Source organism: Parasteatoda tepidariorum, chromosome 11 (assembly GCF_982258835.1).
Source record: "Parasteatoda tepidariorum strain Cologne lab strain chromosome 11, Ptep-v5.0, whole genome shotgun sequence".
NCBI classification, from domain to species: domain Eukaryota; kingdom Metazoa; phylum Arthropoda; class Arachnida; order Araneae; family Theridiidae; genus Parasteatoda; species Parasteatoda tepidariorum.
In genome coordinates this window covers 14,596,222-14,610,094 of record NC_141765.1, presented here as the reverse complement: position 1 = coordinate 14,610,094, position 13,873 = coordinate 14,596,222, and the positions used below count along the sequence as shown (strand labels likewise).

Genomic DNA, 13,873 nt, shown 5'->3' with positions numbered 1-13,873 from the left:
AGCTTTTTAAACTCATTTTGACAGATTTTGATAGATATTTCTTTGACAGATATTTCCGAGTACTAATGAAATTTTGAAAGCAAACGAAAGAAATTATTTTGCTTTTAAATTACCTTTTTTCTGTTCTAGTTCTTCTTTCAGAGCCTCAGCTATCAGCTCAACGCCTACTTGAAGTACATCGTCAATAATAGCTTCCATGATAATTAAAAGAGCTTTTAGCAATAAACTTTATTGAAAAATATAAGTTCTGGTATTGGACTATTCAGAGTTGGTTGAACAAGCGAAGGTTGTAATGTGTGATCACAAACGAGAAACCAAAAACCGGTTTTTTTAACTTAGTTGCCTCCACTTGGTTGCCTAGTGTCATCAGCACTTTAGATTTGTTTGACAAAAAAATATATTTATTGGTATATTGAGATACCAATCGGTATTCCCGCAAATTTTCATATTTTTTCCACAATTTTTCCTGATCATAATATCAGGAATACTGATATTAGTGCATTTAACATAACATCTGCTATTAGAGCAAGAATTTCAAGTATATGCTATTAGTATGAAAAAGTAAAAGCGAAATCACTTTAAAAGAGACCCACAGTGGACTGATCGTAAACACACCGTTCCCAGTAGAACACCGAAGTCAAACATCACTGACTGCGGTCAGTAAGAGGGTGGGTGACCACTTTGACCAGCCTGCGTTGGGACTGAGGGTGCGCAGTAACGATCTTCGTTAAACTGTTCTACCGCAAAGTGCTCGACTTTACACGCAGGTCGTCGGGCTACCAAAGCAGGGGAGCCAGCCCCTTTGTAGAGTATCAAAATTGCGATGGCACGTCTTCGGATCTTTCTTAGGGACGTTTCCCAGTCTGTCGTCAATAGCCCCTAGTGCAGCTCTAGTACAACGTAAATATTATTATTATTTTAAAGTAATGTAATAATAAAGTAATATAATAATAAAGTAATATAATAATAATGTAAATATTATTATTATTACTATTTATGACGTCACTCTAGAGACCCGTGTTCAATTGAAAACTATTGATTTGCTTATTTTCTTTATGTAAATGGCATCTGGTGCTTGGTTTTCAAGCGGCGTGATTGAATTTTTGTAAACAGTGTTTGCTCAAAAAACAATGCAACATTGACTTGAGGATTTATTTGAACTGTCCACTGTGTTTTTATTTTTTGCTATTCAGTTCTTTCCTTGCATTGTTTCTTAATTGTTGATATTTTGTTAGTGTATAAATTGACTATTGGTTAATAAGCGCCAATACAGCAGTCCGAATGTAACAAGTGCTGTGTATTAAAACATTTGATGTCTGTGCATATAAATTAAAGAAGCATCTTTTTATTCATCTAGAAATGAAGATTGTGAATATTAAAATGAAGAAAATGCTATTAAACTCTAAATCCATTGCTAAAATAAGTTTTTACAATAAAAATTTTCTGGATACTTCAAAGAAACAACCGTGTATGGGAGAAATAGGGTAATATAAATAAAGCACTCTCGCAACAGTCAGTTGCTGGCCTAAAGGGTAATGAAGATTAGGGCTTCACAATTTCGAGACCAGGGGTATGATGGCATTGAACACCAACCACTCTTACTTCCCCGGTAAGCTGGTATACATCAATCTGCTTTTGGTTAGGTTTGGATCTGCTTCCAGAGATAAGGCCAAATCACAGCTGATGTTTTAACTAGGGGAGATTTCCATACCTGAACCTGCTTTGAAATTATCACCAAGTTTATTATTATTTTTTTTTATCTTGTAGCCTCACAAGCCTAAAATATATATATATATATTTTAATATTTTGCAAGTAAAATCCCATTCTAGCTCATTGGTGATTATAGTTTGTATGAACATGTATCCATACAAAAATATCTCCCTTAACTAAGTTGTCATTGCGGCTTATTGATGTAATTTTTGTATTTAAATGATTTACTATGTTTTAATGATAGTGTGTTTAATTGTACTTATAGAATGAAATAGTGAAAATTTTATCTAGTGAGGCTCTTAAAAAATCATCATAACAATCTGAAAAACTAAATTATTGGATGTCAAGTATGATTACATTAAATACTATATCAATATTTAGTCTGTAATCCATGTTCTCTATTTTTGACTGCTTCAAAGAAATGACTCATAATAAAAACCAAGATATTAGAGAAGTTTGATATTCATTCAGAGGCAAACTCAACTTTACAATTTAATTTTTCTATTTAATTGCTCTAAAATTTATTAGAAATTGAAACAAAGTAAGACGTATTATTGATCTTCAGATATAAGGGTGTATGTAAAGATCATAGAGAGAGTTCTACTGCTAATAGTTTATTTAATTAAATAGAAAAGGATGGAGAAAAAAAAGCTTTGTCATAAAATAACTCAAAAATTAATGTTCTGTACGTCCTCTTACAAATCTGTAAACTTTTAATAAAGAAGAGGGACCATTTTAATAATTTTATAAAGGAAAAAAGGAAGAAAAATTCAATTTTGATTTAAAATAACTCAGAAGCTAGACCACAGCAATAACAATATCATATTCCTTAGACATTTCTCTATAAAATTTACAAAATTTCATGTATTTTTTCATCTATTTTTTTTCTTCCTGTTACTGTTACATGAGTAAGGAGTACATATTGCGAAATTTTCCTTAACCAACAATGGGGGTAATGATGGTAGTAACTTCGATAAATCTTTAAAAATATAATCTCTAAACAAATAATATTTTATGTTAAGGAAAATATTTATTCTTTTGAATAAAAATAAAAAAATTTTTTTCGTTTGAAAAAAATTTAAGTACTTTCGAAAATTTATAAATGCTTTTTCTTTAATTTTTATTTTTTTCAATTACAGAGGAAAAATAATTATTTTTAAGAAGAAAACTTATTTCTTGATAAAACATTTTTTTGACATAAAAAAATTGTAAATAAATATTTCAAAAAAATTATGTATTCTAATTCACAAGATAAGTTAATCTTTTTCAGTTTAAACTGAAGATTTCACACTAAAATACATCGATAAATACTTTTTTAATATACATATTTAAAATAACTGATAGAAATAGCATATTTTTCAACAATAAAAAAAATAAATTAAAATCTGTAATCAGCTGGGATGGAACCAATAACCTCTCAATTACGATGTAGATGTCTTAACTTTTCAAAACTGCAAGTTTTCTATATTGTTTTTTTTTTATTATAATATTAAATGAACTCAAACTCTGAGGGATCATATCTGTACCTAGGGGAGATCACAGTTAAGGATAATTTTTACCCCATCCTATGATTTCAACTGAGCTCTTTAATTTTAGTTTGGTCTTGTTTCAGTTTACATCATACAAATTTTATAGATGTGTATTACCCTCGTCAGTATTAAACAAAAAATAAGTAATAAGCAGTTTTCAATAGAATATCAAATTTTCGAATTAGCTATTGGAAAAAAAAAATTGAATTAGAAGTTCAATGGATAATGAAATTTTGAAACAGCTCTGATAAGTCTAGTCTTATTTTTGTTTGCAATGTTTGTTTTTTAATTTTTTTGAAATAGATTTTATTGTTTTTCTTTATCACAAATTATATCTTTAAAAATTTAGTAAATTAAATAAATAGCATTAGTACTATATAATAACTACTGCCAACATGTCATGTTAAGTGAATTCATAAAAAAATATATTCAGTTTTGCCAATTTTGAAGGCACTTTCAGGTTTCTTTTTAGAGACACTTTTTTTCATGAGTTGAATTCGTGTGCAGAAATAAGTGGATCATAACCTTTAAATTATTACTTAGCTCACGTAATAAGTTAAATTGCATAGTCAATTTGTTTTGCAGTATATGTTTAATTGATTCTTTTATTATTTCTTTAATCTAAACTTTGACACTGTTTAAAATTTAAGAAAATTTTTAAATTTAACAACAAAGTACTTAAATACTGTACAAAAATCATATTTGGTAAAAGTAAAAATAACATAAAGTGACTGATTTCCGAACTAAATTATTGAGTCTTTCAGACTGTTTATTGTTTAAAGGCTGATTGAATTCATAAAATTATATTTTCCAGTTTGACTTTATATTATCTGCTCTAAATTAATTAATATGTTTTAAATACATAAACTTGAAGTTTTTTTTGTAAAAATGAACTTTTTTTTTTCAAGGTGCTTTATTTTTACATTTGTCATTATAGTTTCCTTTTGTGATGGCGAGAGAAAACTTTGAAGGATCGAGAATAACATCAAGAATCTCATTTGTCTGTCTGCCATAGTTGTGTTCTGTGGAAAGAATTTGAAATTCGTCTTGCTTCTCACAAACTAGGTGTGCATAGATTAAGTATATAAATTTTTGATTGAATTTAAAACTAATGAAAATGAAAAATGACTTAATCATTTACAAGGCGTTCGATTATTACCACAAATATTTTATGTTTTTAGAATCTTTGTAAATATGAAGTAAAAAATATGCACACCAAAGATTACAAATTATTTATGTGAGAAAGAGTAAAACCATGTTTTTCAAACTCTGACCAACCTCTATCAAGGTAGGCAAGAGAGAAATTGAAATAACCTAAAATTGGTTAATTTGAAAATGAGACTTAAAACACTGCTTCTAATGAAGGGCGAACAGGTTTCAGTCTAACTAGACAAATAAACTAGTTTTTGATACTTTCAATCCCTTCTTTGCTCTTTCTGACCTCAACAATAATTACTAAAAATGTAAAAAAAAATTTCCTTCTAAAATGCTTTTGGTAACCTCTAATGTGCATAATTTTTTTAATCTTATTTTTAGCAAGAACTTTAATTATATAGGTTAAAAAGTAGTTGTTATGAAACACCCGGTATACAGCAAGAAAAGGTTTTTAATGTTAATTTCTAGTAGAAATTAATTTTGTAGAGAAGATAAAAGAAAAGTATCAATTTCAAAAACATTTGTTCTAATGATTAGATGTTCACATATTGAAGTACAATTTGAATAGTGATTTTTAGCATTCTTTTTCAATAATGTATATGCATTATTTTATGATTGAATAATATGCAGATTAAATGGTCTTAGGTCCGACAGGCTCTTTTTACATCCTGAGTCTTATATTTAGTTTTAATTAAGATTTTTTATGCATTTTGTGTCATTCTTTTATTTTATTTTGTTAATGTGTTATTTTATGATTGATTCAAATCTGTACAGTTGACATGGTCTGTGCCTACAAAGAATGCTATTTTTACATTTACAAAGGTTATGAATGCATATAAGAGACTAATTTCCACATGAGGATGCAATGTAGAGTAGGTACAGTTATTTATAATAAAAAGTAATCCATATTTCTTCATTTTGTTTCATCACAGATTAAGCCCTGGATAAATGGTCCTGTCACTCTTTCTTCATTCATAGAGAATTCAAGAAGTTATGCATTTTTAGAGTGGTAACATCAAAATAAATAGTGGTTTATATTATTTTCTGGAAACTTTTGCTATCCATTGATATATTGCCAATAGAAAAATGCAAAAATGTTTAACATCTGTTTTTAAGTGATTTTCTTAGAATTAAAAAAAATATATATTTTGGTCACTATATTGAAATCAACAGTTCAGTGTGGACATTCTACTGCAGTGCTCCCCAACCTTTTTATCACCGCGGACCAGTCAATGTTTGATAATTTTTCCGCGGTCCACTGGGGGGGGGGCGTTGATTGCTTAGATCTTATAATATTATTTTGATTTATTAATTTTAATTTAATTGTATTTAAGCATGCCTTCAAAATAAAATACAGTTAAACCAAAAAAATGAATATAAAGTTATTTAACATTTTAACTTACTAGAACACTAAATCAACGAGAACCCTGAGCTTGTTTCTTTGCAATGAGACCGTTCCATCTGGGGTTAATCGGAGACAATAGACAAATCGGATAAATTACAAACATTCAGAAATTTATCTAACTAGTTTCGGGGGCCCCTTTTTATAGATCTTATAATATTATTTTGATTTATTAATTTTAATTTAATTGTATTTAAGCATGCCTTCAAAATAAAATACAGTTAAACCAAAAAAATGAATATAAAGTTATTTAACATTTTAACTTACTAGAACACTAAATCAACGAGAACCCTGAGCTTGTTTCTTTGCAATGAGACCGTTCCATCTGGGGTTAATCGGAGACAATAGACAAATCGGATAAATTACAAACATTCAGAAATTTATCTAACTAGTTTCGGGGGCCCCTTTTTTTTAAGTAAATAAAATTTTAATGGAACTCAGATATTTTTAATCTGGGGTATAAGCCTAGGAATTTAAATTCAGTTTCAATGAAATGGGCGGCCCGGTACCATTTGATTCACGGACCGGTGCCGGTCCGCGGACCGGGGATTGGGGAACACTGTTCTAATGGATTGTAAAATAACATTGTGTCTATGAAATAGCATACGGATTATTATGCATTGGTCATTATAATGGAAGGGTTGTACAAAAAGGCTTTGACTGTATAGTGTATATAGATAGATGTATATATACGCTATACAGTCAATGCCTTTATAATAAAGCATACATAGATAAATAGATATATTGTTGGAGGCTAATTGGGATTGCGGGTTTTGCAAATTATGGACTGGTTAGGCTTATTGCAGTGGGTCTTGTAGGCACTGTCTGAAATTATGGTGGCAGTTTGCGAAGAGCCAGATTTTCCAATTTCCCTATGACTTATATAAATACATATTAAAGGCTAATAAATAATATTTTAGTTGGAAAGAGCAAAAGTATCATTAAACTTGTCAACCATTTTGTAGTTTATTATACAGAAGATATGCTTAAATTTTTTTTTTTTTTGCTTCATTTGTGACAAGAATTTAATAATATTATAATAAATTATGGGATTGTATTGTATTCAGCTTTTAAATCTTTTTATAAGTTTTTTTTGTTTTTGTTTCATTTGTAGAAAAAATGGCATCTACAAATCAGTGGTGTGTTCCGGATGAAATGAACGATGTTTTATCTGTTGAGTTTGATCGCAGTCTATCTGAAATGGAAATGGATTTTCCTACAAATACCACAAGGTTCTCATTTTATCATTGTATTTTAAAATCTTGTAAAATTCTAATTAAATAATTCACTAGTTTATATTTGCACTTATTCTTATAGTTTTTCTTTATAGAATTAACTATTACTAAATACAACAATTACTTCTGATTTTATCATTTGCTGTGAGTTTCCTTATTTTTGCATTTATTTTAAATAGTAAACTGTTACTGGTTGCATTTTTTTGTTAATTTTTTCATTTAATAATTTTCATGACCAAAAAAAAAAAAATAAATAAATAAACTATTTATAAATGGTTATATACTTTTATCAAATGTTTTCTAACATAGATATATTTTTAATCTTTCTAAAAATAAATTAAATAAAGCAATACGCTAAATTAGGATCATAAATAAATATTTCAGTGAGCAAATTTGTTTATTTTTGTTCATTGAAAAATTATTATTGCAGGCCATTTGAAAACTACTAAAAATAAGTTTTAATTGCATGACTATTTGTGCAATTAAATTTATTGAGCTTCAATCAGTTAAAAAGTTTATTAAACAAGAATTCAAAATTAGTTTTATCCAGGGTGTAACAGCCAAATGTCTAAGATGAAAATGCAAGCAACAGTGAAATAATCGCTCAAAATGGGTGTGTTAAAAAATGTAATTCAAAATGCTTGTGTAAGAAAATGGATACAGCACAAAGTGTGCCATTTTAATGTTAAAAAGTGAACCCATTCATTTATATATTTTTTTATTACCAATAACGGTCTAGGAAGGTAGCCTTAAAATTTAAAATATAGTGACCAACAAAGAGAAAAATTCAATACAAAAAATTCAAATTAAAAAGAAAAATTCAATTGAAATTAATGAAATGTTTTTTAACTAATTTCTTTTAGTTTATTATTTAAAATGAAAGCTTTGATCTTAGAAGATTTTTATTTTAAGCACATATGATTGATAACATCAATATATGATGGTATCTATGAATGAATACTTAAATTGCCAGCCAGGTGGCCGAGCGGTTAGCGCACCTGACTGTGAAGCCAATGGCTGCGGGTTCGAATCCCACTCTGGGTATGGATGTTTCTCTCTCTTGTGTTGTCCTCTGTTGTGTGTGATGTGTGAATGTGGGGCACCCTATAAAGGGGTTTGTAGCAGTGTGGCGTGGGTAATGTTTCTCGCCTCCGTTACTTTGGTTCACAGGTGCCCACTGGGTAACGTGAAATGAGTAACAATTCCGGCATCTTCTAAGGCGAAGAATAATGTTCAGTGCCTGCCATTTGAAAAACAAAAATACTTATATTGGGAAATTGAATGATTTAAATTTCTACCACATTTTTATTTTTTGGATGCATATTCTATCACTGTTATAAGAATACTTGTTCAAAGAAAAGTTCTAAAGAGAACCTTTAAAGTTCATTGGATAAAGACTTATATTAAAACTATGTACAAAGTAATTCTTGTGCTACAAATTTATTTGGATTTATCTGTTTATTATTTTAAAAACACTAACATGACAGTAGTTTGAAAAATTCTTTGTCCATTTCCTTAGTCACTCATTTTAAGTGGTTTCTATTTGTTTTAATATGCATTTTAAGCTGTATCCATTTTCATAAACATATTTTTTGAGCTTTGTTCGAAATAAAAAGCTCACTGACTATTTGTAATACTTTCAATATTCTCCCCAGAGTATTTGGTATGATTCAAATTGCTATAATCTTGTATTGTAAAGATTTTATACAAATGAAGATTTTTTACTTGTTTAAATGATTCTGACTATTAGTAATTTAATTAAAAATTAGTATAATTCATTTTCATTTTATAATGTTTGTTGCCTGTTGCTTTTTTTTCTTCAAATTTTTATATACAAAAAAGAAAAATGAGTAGTTTTCTTCAAAAAAGTTATATATTTATTGGAGCAGGTTTTCCTGGGAACGTTATTTCACGAAATCTTAATTTTGTACTTAATCTTTTTGTACTTAACATAATTAATACTGGTTCATGGATGATATGTCCTATGAAGAGTCAGAATTTATTATCATATCTTTTTATAGCAAGATTTTCTAAAAAATATTCAGCATCAAGTTCCTTATCTGGTCGGCCATTTACTGGAAGGGTCTCTTTTCCACACACTTTTTAACAATAAAAGTAAACAAAAATCTTTTCCTATTTCAAAGGAAGAAAAAAAAATCTGTTTTAAAAAAAAGAAATGCAAGGATGAGAATTCTCTGCTTTTCCACTATTTCCCACTTCCTTATGATTTTTACCCGATCTCCGATTTTTGTTCGATTTTAATCCCATTTCCGCTATTATATGAAAAAAATTGGATATAAATTATTTGGATTTGAATCATGCTGAAACGAAATTCAGCATTTCATTGCAGCACAAAAAAATAGTGTATTTTTTCTCACGTCTCGCATAAAAGGATTATTACTGCCAAGAATCCCACTCTATTTCTGAGTGTGCAAAAATTAAACATTTTGAAAAAATTGCAAATTTGGGATGAAATCATCACGACTAAAGTGGGTCATTAAGTAATTATCCAAAAGCGGGATTCGAAATTCCCGAATAATAATATATAAAATATCAAATCAAAAATTTCAAAACTATGTGGAAATCCCAAAATTTTGAAAAAATGATCGGCAAAACCATGTGGACAATATAAAATCGTCACAAATCGAGTGCATCAAAAAGTAATTAAGCAAATGCGTAATTCAAAATTTCCAGTGTTGGATAATGTAGCAATAAAAAAGATAGAAATCCATAGCAATAACTGACAAAAATGCAATCGTAAATCCACTTGGAATTAAGGGTGAATCATCAATAATTGAGTGCAAAATTCGTGATTCGAAGTTTGCTGAATTAAATAATATCATATTAAGACATAGAGATTTTTAAAACAAAGTGAAAATCCGTTTTAATAGCTACATGGATTCACTGTGAAATCCTTGCTAATCAAGTGGATCAAGGAATGATTACTAACTGAAATGTGTGATTCTGAATTCGCTATATCATTAAAATATCGTGATTTTAAAACTGGTGTGAAAATTTGCAACAGATGCTACAAAAATAATGCAACCACACCAACCACCTGAAATTATATGTTATTGATTTAAATTGACATCACTTATCGATTTGTCATTTTTTAAATAAGAATATTTTGATTTTTGTTTACTTTAAAGATCTATTGTTCATGAATATGGATATGGGACTTCCCACCGTAGTTGCCTTTTAATTTTTGGTATTTGTAATACATGGAATTTGATTTAAATTTTCTCTTTATTTAAGCTCATCTGTATTTGCTGTGCCTGAGATAAACTTAAGGAAAGAAGAAATGAGTTATGGGTAAATAGAAAACTTTTTGAATTTAAGAATTCATTTAACTGAAATAATATTTAAAAATGTTTTAAAGTTTTTGTATTGTAAATATATTTTTTAAAAGAAAAATATTTGTATATTTACTGTTACAAAAAATGCTTTTTTCTACTGCTAATGCTTATGTCGAAGAAAATGTGTTGAATACATCTTACCATTGCGATTAGAAAAACCTCAACTTTTTTGGAGTGTGAAATTATGGAAAATGGGATATTGTATTGATAATTTGTTGACCAGTAATTTTACACAGAGCAACTATGTCTTATCATTGGCTATTATTTTGCAAAGTAAAACAAGTTGGCAAAGTAAGCAAAGGAAAACATTCTAAATGTTGCCCAAACGTTGTTGACTGAAAAAGAGTTAGCTCATCATTGCAAGTGCAATGACAAAGTTAACTCATCATCCGTTAATAATGTTTAAACAAAGTTAACTTGTCACCAATCAACAATTTATTAAGACTGCTCTCACTGCATGAACTATTATCTTGACAACACTTTATATCTGTGGAAGTTTTTGTAAAAATATGAGGAATAAAACATTTCAGAATCATTAATTTTCTTTGTTTCAACAAAGACCTGCAATTTTCTATTTAGCTTTAGTTATATTTCTCTAGATTATTTATTTTTAAGCAGCTCAGAAAAAAGTAATTTTTTTTCCACCAGCTTACCATAAATAATTTTCTAAATCAGATCCTCATTTTCATTTTTCACAGAATTAAATTAAAGCTTATGTAAAATTTTTAAAGATGCTGAATTATCCTTTGATTTATTTTGGTTTTTTATTAAATGTTTTTTTCCTTCATATTGTTATTCTAAATCCAGCTTTAAAATTAACAAGTTTAGAGATGTTTTAAAAACAGTATTAAAAATGAATTTTATTGTGATGGAAAGTGGTTTATGCTAAGCACAATGAAGAAATGGTAAGCAAAAAATGATGAACTTTCATGAGGTAAAATATCTTTTTTGATTTCTGTGAAATAAGGGAGAGTAATTTACATGATATTTGAAGCATAATTTCAATCCCTAGTTTTTTCACAAGTTCATTATAAGAGGAGTTTAATTCATTGTAGGAATTCTGAGAAGTGCCAAATTGAATGCAGTGTTGTGCATGGTAAAAGGATCAGATACTCTCAGTTAACGGATATTGATTGCAGTGTTAAGCGAATCTGCTTCAATAAAGAAGAAATGGAGCGAACAGAAAATTTACAAACAAGGTATATTTTATCCTTATAAAAAATGTAGTCACTTGTATACACATGCTACTAAAAATATCTGCATGTTACCACAGTTAAGGACCCATGTTATTAATGACCATATTTTGAATATTTTTGAGTACTCTGCATATTCCATATATTTGATCTATAACAGTTTAATGTTAAAATTTAATTTGTTTATATATTTTTAAAATTTAAAATAGATAAATTTGAAAATTAAATAAGGGCTTTTATTCTTAAATTCTCTATGGCACGTAACTTTAATGTAACTGAACTTAACAAAATTATTTGAATTAATAATATTGGGTAATAAATTGCTTGTACTGCATTTCTTTTTCAATTTAAAAACTAATTGTGACTTGTGTTTGAATATTGTTTGTTCTAAGTTAAGCTTCTTGTCATGATATATGTTTTGTTAAGTTAAGATGGAGCTTCTTTAGATTATTTTCGATGATATTGTTAGAAACATATCTATAATAGTTATAAAAATTGAACACATCAAATGAAGGATAATTTCATTTGTTCAAATGGATATGATCTAACAACAAATTTATTTAAATGGTATTACCGGTTTTCAGTTGAATTAACAGTATATTTCTTTTACAAATACACACAAATAACAAAATTTTTAAAAATTTGTATTCATTAAGCTGTACACATAGACATTAAATTTATAATTTACTTTGTTTAATTCTCTTAAATTTTCTTCTTCAGTACAATTTGCTTTCATTTGATTGATGAAATCAAAGTTTTATAATTTGATTTCATTAAATTGTACTAAAGAGAAAAATGAATGATAAAATCGAAACTTTATTTTCTTTGGTGAATTCAAAACTTGAATGTTATTTAAATCTTAAAAAAAATTTCAGACATACCTTTTGAAATGTGTCTAAATATTATATTAATTTCTTAATGAGAACAAAAATTATATGACAGTTTAATCATTTAAAGGTTTAATGTTCAGATAAAGATAATAAAAGTAGTGCATTTAAAAATATTGCAAATATTTAAGGTTTCAGAAAAATAAAATTTTTACAGAGAAAAACCTTATTTTAACTATGAAATATAATTAGGACTTAACTGTTAAAAATAAATTGATGAACAAATCTTTCCAAAACTATTTTATTTTCATTACATGTTTTATTTTTGTAAACTAAATACAAGAAAAATTCCAAGTGTGTGACTGAAACCTCAAATCCCTCTCATAATTCAGGAAGTATTCCTAGGAGAGTATTTTTAATCATCAACCAAGGACCTCAATTTTTGTACACATTAGCTCTTCTTTTGGTAGAATCATGATAAAAAAAAGTTTGAGAACAATGACAAAAATATATTTAGCTCAGTTTTGTCTAAATCTATAGTAATGCTTTTAAAAGGCAAAAATACCATTATCTAACCAAGACAGCCTTCATTTAAAAGCTTTTCATGCATGCATCTCTATGTTTAATAAAATATAATGTCTGTGTCAGTACCATGTTATGGATAATTGGTGCCACCTTAAGATGCTAAATTTATGTGAAGGTAGATGTTGACCAAACACAGGTTAGCCCCATCTAGAATTTTTTTAAATATATTTAATAATTAATTTTAAAGAATTCAATACTTGCCTTGTGTTTTTGCCAATGCAACTTGTTTGAAATTAAGTTATACAAGTTATGAACGCTGATTGAAAATTTGCACCTATCTAAAAGCCTTGATTTGCAGATATTTAAAAAATATGTGGGGTTTTTTTCGGAAAAAAGACTATTTTATTTTTTATTATAAAGGAATAATTATTCAAATGAAAATTTTCAGTAAAAATGTTTCAGAAATTTTCAAATTATTATAAATAATTTTACAATCGTTGTTGAAATCTTTCCTTAGATATTAATTTAAGTAATTAGTTGATTCAAACATTCATTCATTTAGATGACTTCTGAAATATCTTATTTAAACAATTAAATGTGTTTGTGAATTTTAATAAGGTCCATAAAGGGCTAGAAATTAATGGTGAACCATTGGTCCGAGACCATTAAAATTTGACTAGAACTCCCATAAAAGATATTAAGTGGTCCATCAGACCAGCAACCAATCACCGTCTATAGAGTAAAAAGAAATGGTAAATTGATTTGGTCTTTGTTTTTATAGTTTGATGTTTTGTTCTGTGTTTCTGACACAAAATCTTTGATTTTTGATTTTTCTTATGCAGTGTCAGTATTTTTTTTTCTAACTTCATTGTAATATTTTTTTATTACTTTTAATTATTAATAAAAAGTTCTACTTTTGACAAATGTGTAACATTAAATG

At 27.8% G+C, this 13,873-nt stretch overlaps 1 protein-coding gene across 5 annotated transcripts in view; it reads left to right on the top strand.

Annotated features, from left to right (window-relative positions):
- Positions 1-13,873, top strand: part of LOC107452167 (transcription factor CP2-like protein 1) — a 111,396-nt gene that overhangs the window by 19,041 nt on the left and 78,482 nt on the right. For 2 of the 5 annotated variants that reach the window (XM_021147816.4, XM_043048191.3), the window contains exons 2-5: positions 4,178-4,305; positions 6,912-7,029; positions 10,288-10,344; positions 11,444-11,587. In XM_021147816.4, the coding sequence (XP_021003475.2) occupies positions 6,917-7,029; positions 10,288-10,344; positions 11,444-11,587 (314 nt within the window). In that variant the 5' untranslated portion in view covers positions 4,178-4,305; positions 6,912-6,916. Of the gene's footprint in view, positions 1-719; positions 901-1,060; positions 1,610-4,177; positions 4,321-6,911; positions 7,030-10,287; positions 10,345-11,443; positions 11,588-13,873 lie in introns of those variants that run through there. The other 3 variants (XM_043048190.3, XM_043048189.3, XM_087155188.1) reach the window with 3 other exon arrangements.